This window comes from Felis catus, chromosome C2 (assembly GCF_018350175.1).
Source record: "Felis catus isolate Fca126 chromosome C2, F.catus_Fca126_mat1.0, whole genome shotgun sequence".
In the NCBI taxonomy this organism is placed as follows: domain Eukaryota; kingdom Metazoa; phylum Chordata; class Mammalia; order Carnivora; family Felidae; genus Felis; species Felis catus.
In genome coordinates, this window is record NC_058376.1 from 59,849,805 (window position 1) to 59,861,811 (window position 12,007).

At 42.5% G+C, this 12,007-nt stretch overlaps 2 protein-coding genes across 5 annotated transcripts in view; one reads left to right on the top strand and one right to left on the bottom strand.

Moving 5' to 3' along the window:
* Positions 1-167, bottom strand: part of SPICE1 (spindle and centriole associated protein 1) — a 68,611-nt gene extending 68,444 nt beyond the window's left edge. The window contains exon 1 of the mRNA XM_019839731.3: positions 67-167. The gene's annotated coding sequence lies outside the window, so the exon portion shown is untranslated. The remainder of the gene's footprint in view (positions 1-66) is intronic.
* A 1,917-nt stretch (positions 168-2,084) lies between these two features.
* Positions 2,085-12,007, top strand: part of SIDT1 (SID1 transmembrane family member 1) — a 110,952-nt gene continuing 101,029 nt past the window's right edge. For 2 of the 4 annotated variants that reach the window (XM_023260142.2, XM_019839733.2), the window contains exon 1: positions 2,085-3,070. In XM_023260142.2, coding sequence (XP_023115910.1) covers positions 2,861-3,070 — 210 coding nt within the window. In that variant the 5' untranslated portion in view covers positions 2,085-2,860. The remainder of the gene's footprint in view (positions 3,071-12,007) is intronic. The other 2 variants (XM_019839732.2, XM_011285942.3) reach the window with 2 other exon arrangements.

The window sequence follows — 12,007 nt, forward strand, 5'->3', positions numbered from 1 at the left end:
CTGAGACTGGGTAGCCACAGAACTCAAAAGCGAGGAAAAGGGAGCTCAGACACAAAGCTCACTTACCATGTCAACACACACTCAACACTGCGAGGGGTAAGGCGCAGGGGCCTTGTTGTGTATCACATCTGGTTAAAGGATGGAGTCCACGGTGACAGGCAGTGCAGACAACATCTCATCGGAACCTTCAAGGAAAACCAGGGACATAAACAAAAACCACTCAAATGAAAACAGAGGTTATTTATTCAGAGCTTGCTGTAGCAAGCCACCATCACTTGTGTTTAACCAAGACTCAAAGGCAGGCAGGGGACTGGGAAAGCTTTATAATGAAAAAAAGGGAAGGTTTCAGAAAATCTCTGATTGGACCTCGGTAGCACAGAGAAGCTGCGAGCAGGCTAACTAGAAGTGGGCCATTTTATGGTTTGTAGAGCATATTTAGCTTCCTCCAGTTGATCCTGAGCTGGAAGCAGAGGCAAAAATTGGGGAAGCTGGCAGTCACTGACCAAGTCCTGATTGTTCTGGGCCATTTGCTACAGAGATTGTGTTTTGTCTTCCAGGACCAGTTGCTGTAGAGGTTGGGGTCAGAGGTCTATTTTCATATATGGTCTGGTCATGATCTGTTTGTGTATTTAGCCTCTCACAGTGCAAGCTTGGGATTGTTAGATATTTTTCAAGCCTGGCTGATGGACCATATTTAACTTTTTAGCTGTTGTACTAGGAGTCATACAATAACAATATTTGGCCACATGACATTTTAAACTTTCTAATACAATGTCAAATACGTTCTTCTTCCCACCCCCCTTATCCTTACAGCACCCTTGTGATCCTGGGAGGTTAATTACCTAAGGTCATTCTGTGGAATGACGATTAGATCACAGTATAGAGTGATTTGTAATATATAATTCAAATTAGTATATATATCATCTATAATGGCTTTAAAGTAAATATTTTGGGTTCTTTGCTAAGATAAAGGATCTGTTCTCATCGCTTCTAATTTCATTACTTACAGTTAGGGTCATAGCTCCTTCAAATACCTACAAGGCTGTCATGTGGAAGAAGGATTAGGTTTAGTCCTATGGCTCCAGAGGGCAGAATTCATGCCAGGGAGTGGAAGAGAGGCAAATTCCAATTTAGAATGTGAAATATCATTCTAATAAGTAGCCACTTGCCCCCAAAAGAAGGATAAGGAGTTCCTTATCTCTTGTATTGAGCAGAACTCCATGACCCTATCCCTTAGAGGGTGCCTCAACTGGCCAGTCCAGTTAAACTGGAAGAACTTTAGAAACTTCAAGTTTATGAAATTTTGTTAAATCCTAACAAGAGGCATAGACATTTGAAATACAGCAGTTTAATATCATTCAAATTCTGGATGAAATTATTATATTTCTCAAAACAATGAGCTGCACTTTAAACTTTATTTTTTTAAGTGAAAATTATCCTAATAAGGAGTCTCTAACTCAATCTTCCACCAGCATTGGTTTCTGATTGCACAGTTATAAAACATTATACCAAATGTTTGGAACTCATTTTTGATATTTTAGTAAGTTATAGGAATTCAATGAAGTTTTAAATTAAAAAAAAAAAAACCTTCCTTTGAACAGTAAATGCTAGGATTTCAATCTGTAACTTAACTCTTTGAACATCATCTCTTCTTCGTGGCTTCTCTTTAAATGTTCCTTCAGGTTCAATGCAATTATTTTATTTTCTAGTTTACAAATAACTTGAAGCTGAAATAAAACAGTAAGTCCTCTTCTACACCTGAAGTGTGATTGTTCGACATTCCACAAAGACTTCCCTGGGATCCTCTGCCCACCTCACCCTTCATCTGCCTCTTCAAGTGTTTAAATTGAATCCCCTAAATTTTGCCAGAAGGGTATTTCCTTTTAATGATGGACTGTGGTTTCTCTCTTTTGAAAAACAATCCCGAATCCCAGGGATTCTCCCAGAATTTAAGAAATCATTGCAGAGGTAAAGTAGGCAAGAACTTGGGGCAGAAAGAAATGCCCACTGCAAAAAACCTTGCTGCTCTGAGTCGTCCTTGACAACTTCCGGGAACAGACTTCAGGCGGTGTTCGAAATTGTCTCCTTTACCCTGTCTATTCATTGCTGTTATGACTGTACATATTTAATACATACAGCGAGGGAGAGAGAAAGCGATGATGTGAGGCACTGCTGGAGAAGAGAAGATGATAAGGAAATAAAACAGGTGTCTGGGAAGGGTTGCTGTTAGAGAAGGAAGAACTGAGCATTAATAGCCATCATTCAGATGGGCAGGAGTTCTCTGCAGGTAGCAGACAGGAAAAGCGAACTCGTGCACCCTCTTTGGGGACAGGCTCTGTTGCTTTCTATTTCTTCTCTTGCAGCCAGGGTACACATTTACTTGAAACAGACTGTTATTTCCTGTTCGGTGGCTGGTCAGGTTGACTCTTGAAGACTAGTGAACATTTCTAATGTATCTTATGCCTTTTTTTTTTTTTTTTTTTTTTTTTTTTTTGAGGTTGAGTAGGGAAGAGATCTGTTGAAATTCTAGCTGGGTAAGTGGGGGATTCTCAGAAATGAGAAAGGGGGAAGGAAACCGATGTAGAAGCCGGAGAGCACAGCAGCAGCCCGAGACCCCCCTACCCCCCGCCTCCACTACTCTCGGCCCGCGACCTCCCGCGGAGACCCCAGGCGGCTGCATCAATATTTGATCGACCCTTCGCCCGAGCGCGCGTTGCCAGCACTCGCCGGTGGGGCTTGCCTGGCATCGCCCGCGCTGCGCTGTAGCGCCGGGGCCCGCAGGGGGCTTTGGAAGGACCAGCTCTGCGCTCGCCCCCTCGCCAGGGCGGCTCTGCTTCGCGGCAGGGGCGCGGCGCCCACCATGCGGGGCTGCCCGCGGCTGGCGCTGCTCTGTGCGCTGCTGCCCTGGCTCCTGCGGGCGGCGGCACCCCCGCGCCCCGCGCAACCCCTGGCGCGCGGAGACCCCCGCGACCCCGCCAGGGGCGCCGATTTCGATCGCGTCTACAGCGGGGTGGTGAGCCTCAGCACCGAGAACATCTACTCCTTCAACTACACCAGCCAGCCTGGCCAGGTAAGACACTCGCTCTCCTCGCTCGACTCCCAGGAACTTGCCAGATCTCAGAGCCCCGTCGCTGCTTTGGGTCCCCTGGGAATTGACCTCGGGAGCCCTTGGGGACCACAGGACCCTCGCTCCCTTTTCTCTTCAAAGCAATCACTGCCCTGCCAGAGCTGCCGCATCCCCCGCAACCGGCGTCCGGGACAACTCCGGTTCATCTCGCACCTTCCCTGGCCTGGTCCCCTGGCATTTCGGGGCTTTGTAGAGGCGCAGGTTCCCTGCACCTTCCGTGGCTCCTGCCCCCTGGTGGGCCTTTCTCTAGGAAACTCAAGGTTTCTAGGGTTGCGGAGGGAAAGGTCCGCACCGCTGTTTCTAATCCCCTGCGGAGAAGGAACCTCATTTCATTTGGATGATTCGGCCAGACCCTTCTATTTCATAGCGCATGGGGAGGGAGAGCTGCTCAGAATCTAAAATAGGAATGTGTGAGAATGGACGCAAGCTGCCTGCCGAGCCTCTGTGTGTTCAATAGTCATTTCCTGTGTTTTTGTACTACTGTCACACGTATGTGCTTCAGGGAAAGCCACAAGACCCGGCCAGAGATGTCTGAACTGCAGCCAGCAGCTGATCTATGGAGGTTTTGATGTGAAATAAGGGTGGGTAATTGTCTGAAAGTTCTAGACCTATTTCTGTCAAGAACGGAGGTGACACAAGGGGAGGAAATGACTGTCACAGCAACTATCCCTTTGACACATATATTCTGATTATATAATGTAAAAACAAAATGCACAGTTAGGTCTTTCCTTCTAATATGGTACCCTCTAGGGCATAGAAAAAAAAAAAAAACTCCCCAGTGTACCTGCCCCAGGCTGGTACCAAATCCTAAGGTGCTGTCACCACGGCAGCAGAGCCCTGACCCTGGCTTGTCCTCTGCTGACCTTCAGGTTGTATGTCCTGAAGTGAGCAGGGTGACTCTGCAGAGCCATTCTATTGTGAACAAGTAAGAGGGGCAGCTTTTATCGCCCCAGTTCCATACAACTCATCTCTTCCTGTCCAGTGTGCAGTATGGGCCAGCTGACATGCACATGAGTTGTGTTACTAGCCCTATAATTTGATCAGAAAAAAATTCCGTGATCTCTGGGGTATCCTGTCAGTTTCCCCCTAAATCATCAGTAAGGAAACTCAAATGGTCTGTGCAAAGTTCTGACATCAGGCTTTAGTAGTTCCTTGCACTTCTGCTTAGAAATGGATTGACCGTGTTGGGGAGTCGCCTGGGGGGTCGCTCAGCTCAGTTGGTTAAGCGTCCGGCTCTTGATTTCAGCTCAGGTCATGATCTCACTGTTTGTGGGACCAAGCCCCATGTCAGGCTCTGCACTGACAGCAAGGAGCCTGCTTAGGATTCTCTCTCTCTCTCCCTCTCTCCGCCCCTCCCTCAATCAATTCTCCCTCCCTCTCTCTCTCAATAAATAAATAAATAAACATTAAAATAAAAGAAATAGATTGACTTTTTTAACTGTTGCTTGGCCTTTCACCTTTAATATTTCGTGAGTTTCTCTACCACAGCACAGGTGCACTGCTTGCTTGACTTTCCCTAGAACAGTGTGAGAGATTGAGGACAGGGCAGAGTCACGTTCATCTCCATATTCCAGTACCTAGCACAGTGCTTGGCACATGAGAGGTTTACTAATGTCTTTGAAAAGTGAATAAATAAGTAAAGAGGGGCGCCTGGGTGGCGCAGGCGGTTAAGCGTCCGACTTCAGCCAGGTCACGATCTCGCGGTCCGGGAGTTCGAGCCCCGCGTCGGGCTCTGGGCTGATGGCTCAGAGCCTGGAGCCTGTCTCCGATTCTGTGTCTCCCTCTCTCTCTGCCCCTCCCCCGTTCATGCTCTGTCTCTCTCTGTCCCAAAAATAAATAAACGTTGAAAAAAAAATTAAAAAAAAAATAAGTAAAGAAAGATTTGAGGAACCTAGAATAAAACTAAATAAAATAGAATATGTACTTTTTAATTGGTTCAGAGTATGAGACCATTCCAGATAAAAACATTTTTAACAGTTGTTATGAAATTAGGCCCTTTCCATGGTGCCTGTCTACATGTTTAAATACCTTTTATTGGGACACCTGGGTGGCTCAGTTAGTTAAGCATCTGACTTCAGCTCAGGTCATGATCTCATGGTTTGTGGGTTCAAGCCCCATGTCAGGCTCTGTGCTGACAGCTAGAGCCTGGAGCCTGCTCTGGATTCTGTCTCTCTCTCTCTCTCTCTCTGCTCCTCTCTTGTTCACACACACTCTCTCTCTCTCTCAAAAATAAACATTAAAAAAAATTTTTTTAAAATACCTTTTATTTTATGAAACAATGGTACCTTTATTAAATAAATCCTTTTGTTTTATGAAAAATTAGTTTGTAAAATATCTTTGCATAATACAATAAAAAGTTGACAACCCCAGCAGTCCCTAAAAGTTCACTAGTCTGAGAAATACATTTGGGAACCATGGGACTGGTAGATAACTCAAGTGTTTATACTAGCAATCCCACCTTACGATAACATAAACACAATGCTTTTGGAGATAGCAGGATTTCATTGAAGGTTTGGAATAGCATAATGGAATTACAGAACAGCACAGGGTAAGTGATAGATGAAAGCAGAAATCTAGGCAATACTGCCATAACGTTTACCGACTGTTCCCCACCAAGGGAAATTTCAAGATGGTGGCACTACTATTTAGGCCCTGCCTTATCACCATCTTATTGGCTACTTCCCTACCCCAAATGCTAGCCTCCCACTCTAAATTCTTGTTATTCATGAGAAGCAGTTTTGCCATCATTACTGAAGGGGTCTGCTAAGTGAAGATCTATGAACCCAAGAGCAAAAGCTTGGCCAGGACCTTTTTCCTTTAATCTGACAAAGTGTTGGTCAGGGATTCCTTCCCTGTAGGCATCATTTCTCACCTATTGCTCTTCAGTGCCACAAAGAATTTGGTTTAGAAAAAGACGTAATAAAGTATAACTTTGTGAGTTTTAATCTTTTTTCCTTTTCTCATCAAGCCATTGTTCTGTTTGCCTTTATTTTTTCTTCAGTTTGGAGGAGAAAAGCTATTCTCAGTTTAGGCTTTGGGGAGGAGAGGAAGCTGCTTTGGGAGCCTTTGGCCCTAATCTTTCCTGTCAGCCACTGCATCTCCCTTACCAAACATTGTCCCAAGGAACTATTTAGCCAAGCATTTGTCATGCTAATTAGCTGAGGTCAGCACGAGGAAAGGTCTCACAGGCCTTCTAGGCAGAGTAATGTAAATATGAAGCTGCCATTAAAAAAAAAAAAACTGAAAGAATGGAGTGACTGCTTTAAAGAAGAAAAATGAAAATAAAGATCAAGTTACAGGTTAGGCAAGGTCATGAGTCATTTCATTTCCCTGGAGGGGAAGTATCTGGAGACTCCTTTCCAGGGGAGTAGGGTTTTACTTTGGCAAACAGAGTGTTCTAGAACTACAGGGCTGGAACTAAACTAGAAGGAAATCACCTTGTTGAGAAAGTCACCAGGCATATGTTTGACTGGGACAGAGGGCACAAAAGCAGGTTTATTGAGAAATGAGAATACTCTTGTAGAGACAGGTGGTGGCAATAATCAAATGTTTAAACTTGGGCTAGATGCTGATAAGGAGCTTTTAAATAAAAATCAAACTACCATGCAACAAGATGTCTTCTTGGAGGCTTTCAGTAACAGAATACATTGGTCACCATAGATTTTTAAAATTGAAATGTTTCCCTGGAAATACTTCTTTTGTTTATTCAATGGAGACATGGAGACATGTATCTTTTAATGACATATGCTTTTCTATGCCCAAGGAACAATCTGGGCTTTATTCATACCAACCAGTAGTTGCAGATCTAGAACCAGTTATACTGCCTCTTGGATCCAGATTCCAAAAGTCTATCCAATTCTCATGAATGATGAAATACATATCAGGATGTTCCAGTAGTAACTTCTAACCACACGTTACTGGTTACATAAAAGAATTAAAACCTTGGATGTGATAGCCTCAGTTCCCCCAGTCTGAGATGTACTCTTCCTGTGTTCCTTACGTACTGAGGCAGAGAATCCTGCTCTGCTGGCTTCATACTTCATACTTCCTCTTACTGACCTGCTTGTTTGTGAGGAGGAAATCATCTCATTAGCACATTATCTGGCTGAACAGAATACCATAGACTGGGTGGCTTAAAAAACAGACCTCATTTCTCACAATTCTGGAGGCTAGATAGTCCCAGATCACAGTGTCAGCAGATTTGGTGCCTGGTGACAGCTGGCGTCCTAGCTTGTAGACAGTGCCTCACAGCTGTGTCTTCTCATGGCCCAGAGATCAGGGAGAGAAACAAGCTCTCTCCCGTCATTTTTAAGGGCACTAATCTCATCATGAGGGCTCCAACTTCATGATCTAATTCCCCTCCAAATACTGTCACGTGGGGGATTAGGCTTCAACATAAATTTGGTGGCAGAGGGGGACACATTCAGTCCATAGCAGTCACCTCCTGCATTTTCCTCTGTGTCTCTGAAAAAGCAGCATCAACATATTATAAGGATGTTTAGGGGCTGACATTACTTCAGTTACAGGTCTGATTTTATAAAGAACCCATCTTCTTCCTGCCTAGACCTGACAGTCATGTGCTAAATTATATAATGGATTCTGTAAGTGTGTGATGTCCAATATGGTAGCCATTATCTACACGTGGCTATTGAGCACTTGAAATGTGGCCAGTCACAAAATGAGATGTACTGTAAGTATAGATTACACACCAGATTTCAGACAGTATAAAAAGACATGAAATGTGTAATTAATATTTTTTATTGATATGTTTAAATGATAATATTTTAGATATATTAAGTTAAATCAATATAGTAATAAAACTAACTTCGTTTCTTTGTACTATTTTATTTTTTTTAAGTATTTTGAGAGAGAGAGCGAGCACATGCGAGCAAGTGGGGGATGGGCAGAGAGAGAGAGGGAAAGAGAATCCCAAGCAGGCTCTGCACTAGTCAGGGCAGAACCCGACAATAGGGTTCAATCCCACAAACCATGAGATGATGACCTGAGCCAAAATCAAGAGTCAGATGTTTAACCAGCTGTGCCACTCAGGCACCCCTTTTTGTACTTTCTAAAGTAGCCACTAGAAAATTTAAAAACACATATGTGGGTCATATTATGTTTTCTTTGGACACCACTGTTCCGAGTACTACAAGAACCTTAGAGAAGTCATTCATCCCACAGATAGCTTTGTTGGAGGAAATGAAGCTTGGAAAGGTCATAATGGATAAGCAGAACTTGGATAGGCAGAAAGAAAGGGGAAAGGCCTTTCAGGTATGGAAACATAGATCAGATTTCTGTTTTGACAATACTACATTGAAAGTAGTGGTATATTTTACCAGGAGGCACATAGTGTCTGGTTGTCTCTTTTTGTGATGATAGCCACCTTTGGTCATTATTGCCTAGTTTCATGAATTCATTAGGAACCAGGTGATAATATATATATTTTTTAAATACTTTATTTTTAAGAGGGAGAGAGACAGAGCACCAGTGGGGGAGGGGCAGACAGAGAGGGAGACACAGAATCTGAAGCAGGCTCCAGGCTCTGAGCTGTCAGCACAGAACCTGATGCAGGGCTTGAACCCACGAACCGTGAGATCATGACCTGAGCAGCAGTCAGATGCTTAACTGACTGAACCACCCAGGTGCCCCAACAAGGTGATAATATTTTAATTATCACATATTTCTTCTTTTTTTTAATGGGTGAGGTTTTTTAAAAATTATTTTAGAGAGAGAGTGTGGGCAGGGGTGAGGGGAAGAGGGAGGGAGAGAGAATCTTAAGCAGGTTCCACCCTCAATTCAGAGCCCAACGTGGGACTGGATCCCACTAGCTGAGCTGAAATCAAGAGCATCGAAAGTGGGATGATGCTCAACCAACTGAGTCACCCAGGCACCCCTGTTTATGAGCTGGAATACTTCTTCATTTTTTATTTTTTATTTTCTTTCTTTCTTTCTTTCTTTCTTTCTTTCTTTCTTTCTTTCTTTCTTTCTTTCTTTCTCTCTCTCTCTCTCTCTCTCTCTCTCAAGAGCATGTGCATGTGAGCGGGAGAGAGGCAAAGAGAGAGGGAAAGGGGAGGGGGGGGGAGAGAATCCCAAGGAAACTCCATGTTGTCAGGGCAGAGCCCAACACAGGGTTGATCTCACAAACCATGAGATCATGACCTGAGCAGAAATCAAGAGTCAGAAGCTTAACTGACTGAGCTACCCAGGCTCCCCAAAGAGCTGGAATAGTTCTATAATAAGAAACCTCTCCTCATCAGCTATTTGGGCACCTTAGGCTACTGTATGTAAACAAACATGAGATAAAGTCTTCATTTTTTTTTACCTTTATTTAGCAATTTTCAATATAATGAGTTGGTCTCCTAGCATTCTATAATAATGATCAATGAGATTTCATTTAGCATAATCATGAGCTCATGAATTTAAACCTATTTGATTTGCCTCGACCCATTGCCATTACTAACTTTATGTTCAAATTGTTCATTGGCCAGTGAAAGCCAATTTGAGTTGGATCCTGAATTCTCTTGATAAAATCCAAGTGCTCTCTGACATCTTCCTTGCTTTCTGGTATGAAAAGTTATTCCAGATTCATCAGGTTCCGTTCTTTTTTTTTATGTTTATTTTATTTATTTTGAGAGAGAGAAATAGAGTGTGAACAGGGGAGGGGCAGAGAGAGAGAGAGAGAGAGAGAGAGAGAGAGAGAGAGAAAGAGAGTGAGAATCCCAAGCAGCCTCCCCACTGTCAGCACACAGCCTGATTCAGGGCTCAAACTCACCAACTGTGAGATCGTGATCTGAGCTGAAATCAAGTCAGATGCTTAACCAACTCAGGCTCCCAGGCACCCCATCGTCACATTCAGTTCTTGTCTCCAATATGGAATCAGCCATTTTTCCAGAAGGTCAGGTTCCTTTGAGTAGCAAATAGAGACCACAGTATGCTAGTAGTCAGTCTGCTAGTGCCATTAGTATTGCTAATGGCTTGGTAAGTTTTTTTCTAAATCTTTTCAATAGATGGAGCTAAAGGAGAGACCTATCATGAGTTCATACTAGTACTTCTGATTCAAATTCAGAAACACGGGGTTTTTACTTAACCTCATCCATCTTACACATGTATGTATTTCCTTTCTCCTGTGCCAAAAACCCTGTTTCTCGATGATAACAACTTACTCATTTGCTTTAATATACACACAACAGTTTTAGATAACTACTAATATTGCCACAAACATTAAGATTGCTGGCAACAGTTAAAGATTTATTTTTACAGTTCCTTTTACCTTAGGGCATATTTCATAATTGATGTCGAGACAAATTCCTATGTTTTAAAGTAAGGTAGCAGGACAGTCATGTTACCCTTTCAGGGCAGTTATGTTATCAACTTGTTAGGTTCATTTGTGTCCTTTTATGTTTGAATTTCAGGGATGCTTCTTAATTTTGTTTGAAAACTAACAAATAAAAATCTATAAAACATGATATATTTGCAGAAGTCCAGCTTCTACCTCTGTTCCCTGCATCTCATTCCCTCTGTTCTTCTATAGGTACATTTAAAATTTTATAGCCTATAAACTAAAGCAGTTTTGGGGTGCCTGGGAGGTTCAGTTGATTGAGCATCTGACTCTTGATTTCAGCTCAGGTCATGATCCCAGGGTCTGCTGACAGTGCAGAGCCTGATTGGGATTCTCTCTCTCCCTCTCTCTCTGCCCCTTCCCCCCTTGAGCTCTTTCATGCGCATGCTTGCTCCCTCTCTCCCTTAAAATAAATAAACTTAAAAACAAATAAAGCAGGTTTTTGTTGCTCTGATAGTTTCCTCTTTACTAATATATTTATATAATGCCATTAGCCTCTTCTAATTTCATCTCTTAGTTCTCTGTGATGAGCAATATTGAAATTAGCCGGTATCTTCTTCTCCATCTCTTTTTTCAACCCCAAAATCTAAACCCTAGTTAATACCTATAAAAAACTAATTAACTTATCTACTTTTCATTTAACTTCATTATTTCATTATTCTTCCCATTCTCATCCCATTTTTGGTTAGTGGTACTTATCTATATTGTCAAAGGATATCGTCATTACGAGCTAGACTACCTTCCTTACAAACAACATTTAGTTTTAGCTCTACAGGTACTTATATATTAAAAATACACAACTCGTCCTTATATTAATGTCCTCCAGCCTTTTTTCTGTAAAGCTTATTCTCTAGGATCTTCTAGGATCCTTTCAGGTTTATAACGCTTTGTCCACAGCCTTTGTATTTATAGGACTGTTTAGCTGAATATAAAACCCTTGGCTTACAGTTTTTTTTCCTTCAGTTTTAACCATATTATTCCTTTGGCTTCTGGAAAAACTGATGATAAAAGGTATTCTTCCCTTTGCAGCAATTTCATTTTTCTGCCTGGATTCCTGACTCTTTTTCCTTTTTCTTTGAAATCCAATAGTTTTAACAGACCGGGTCTGGTAGGTCAGTCTTTCCCAGGTATGTGATGTAATCTTTCCATATGTAACTTCAATGATCTTTTTCTAATTCCAGAAATTTTCCTTATAGTTTTTATTGTATGTATATATTTAATTTTGAGAGAAAGAGCACACGCACAAGTGAGCAAGGGGCAGAGGGAGAGGGAGAGAGAGAATCTCATGAGATGCAGAGAGAGGGAGATAGAGTGAAGAGCCTGCAGTGGGGCTCGAGTTCATGCAAAGCAGGGCTGGAATTAATGACTGTGAGATCATGACCTGAACCAAAGTTGGATGCTTAACTGGCTGAGCCACCCAGGCACCCTTCTTTACAGTTTTTAACATTTGTTTATTCCAATGCTTGGTTATCTTCTTTAGGAATTCCCTTTATACTTATGTTGGCCCTTCTTTATTGTTTCCTATAGCTATCCATTTTTCT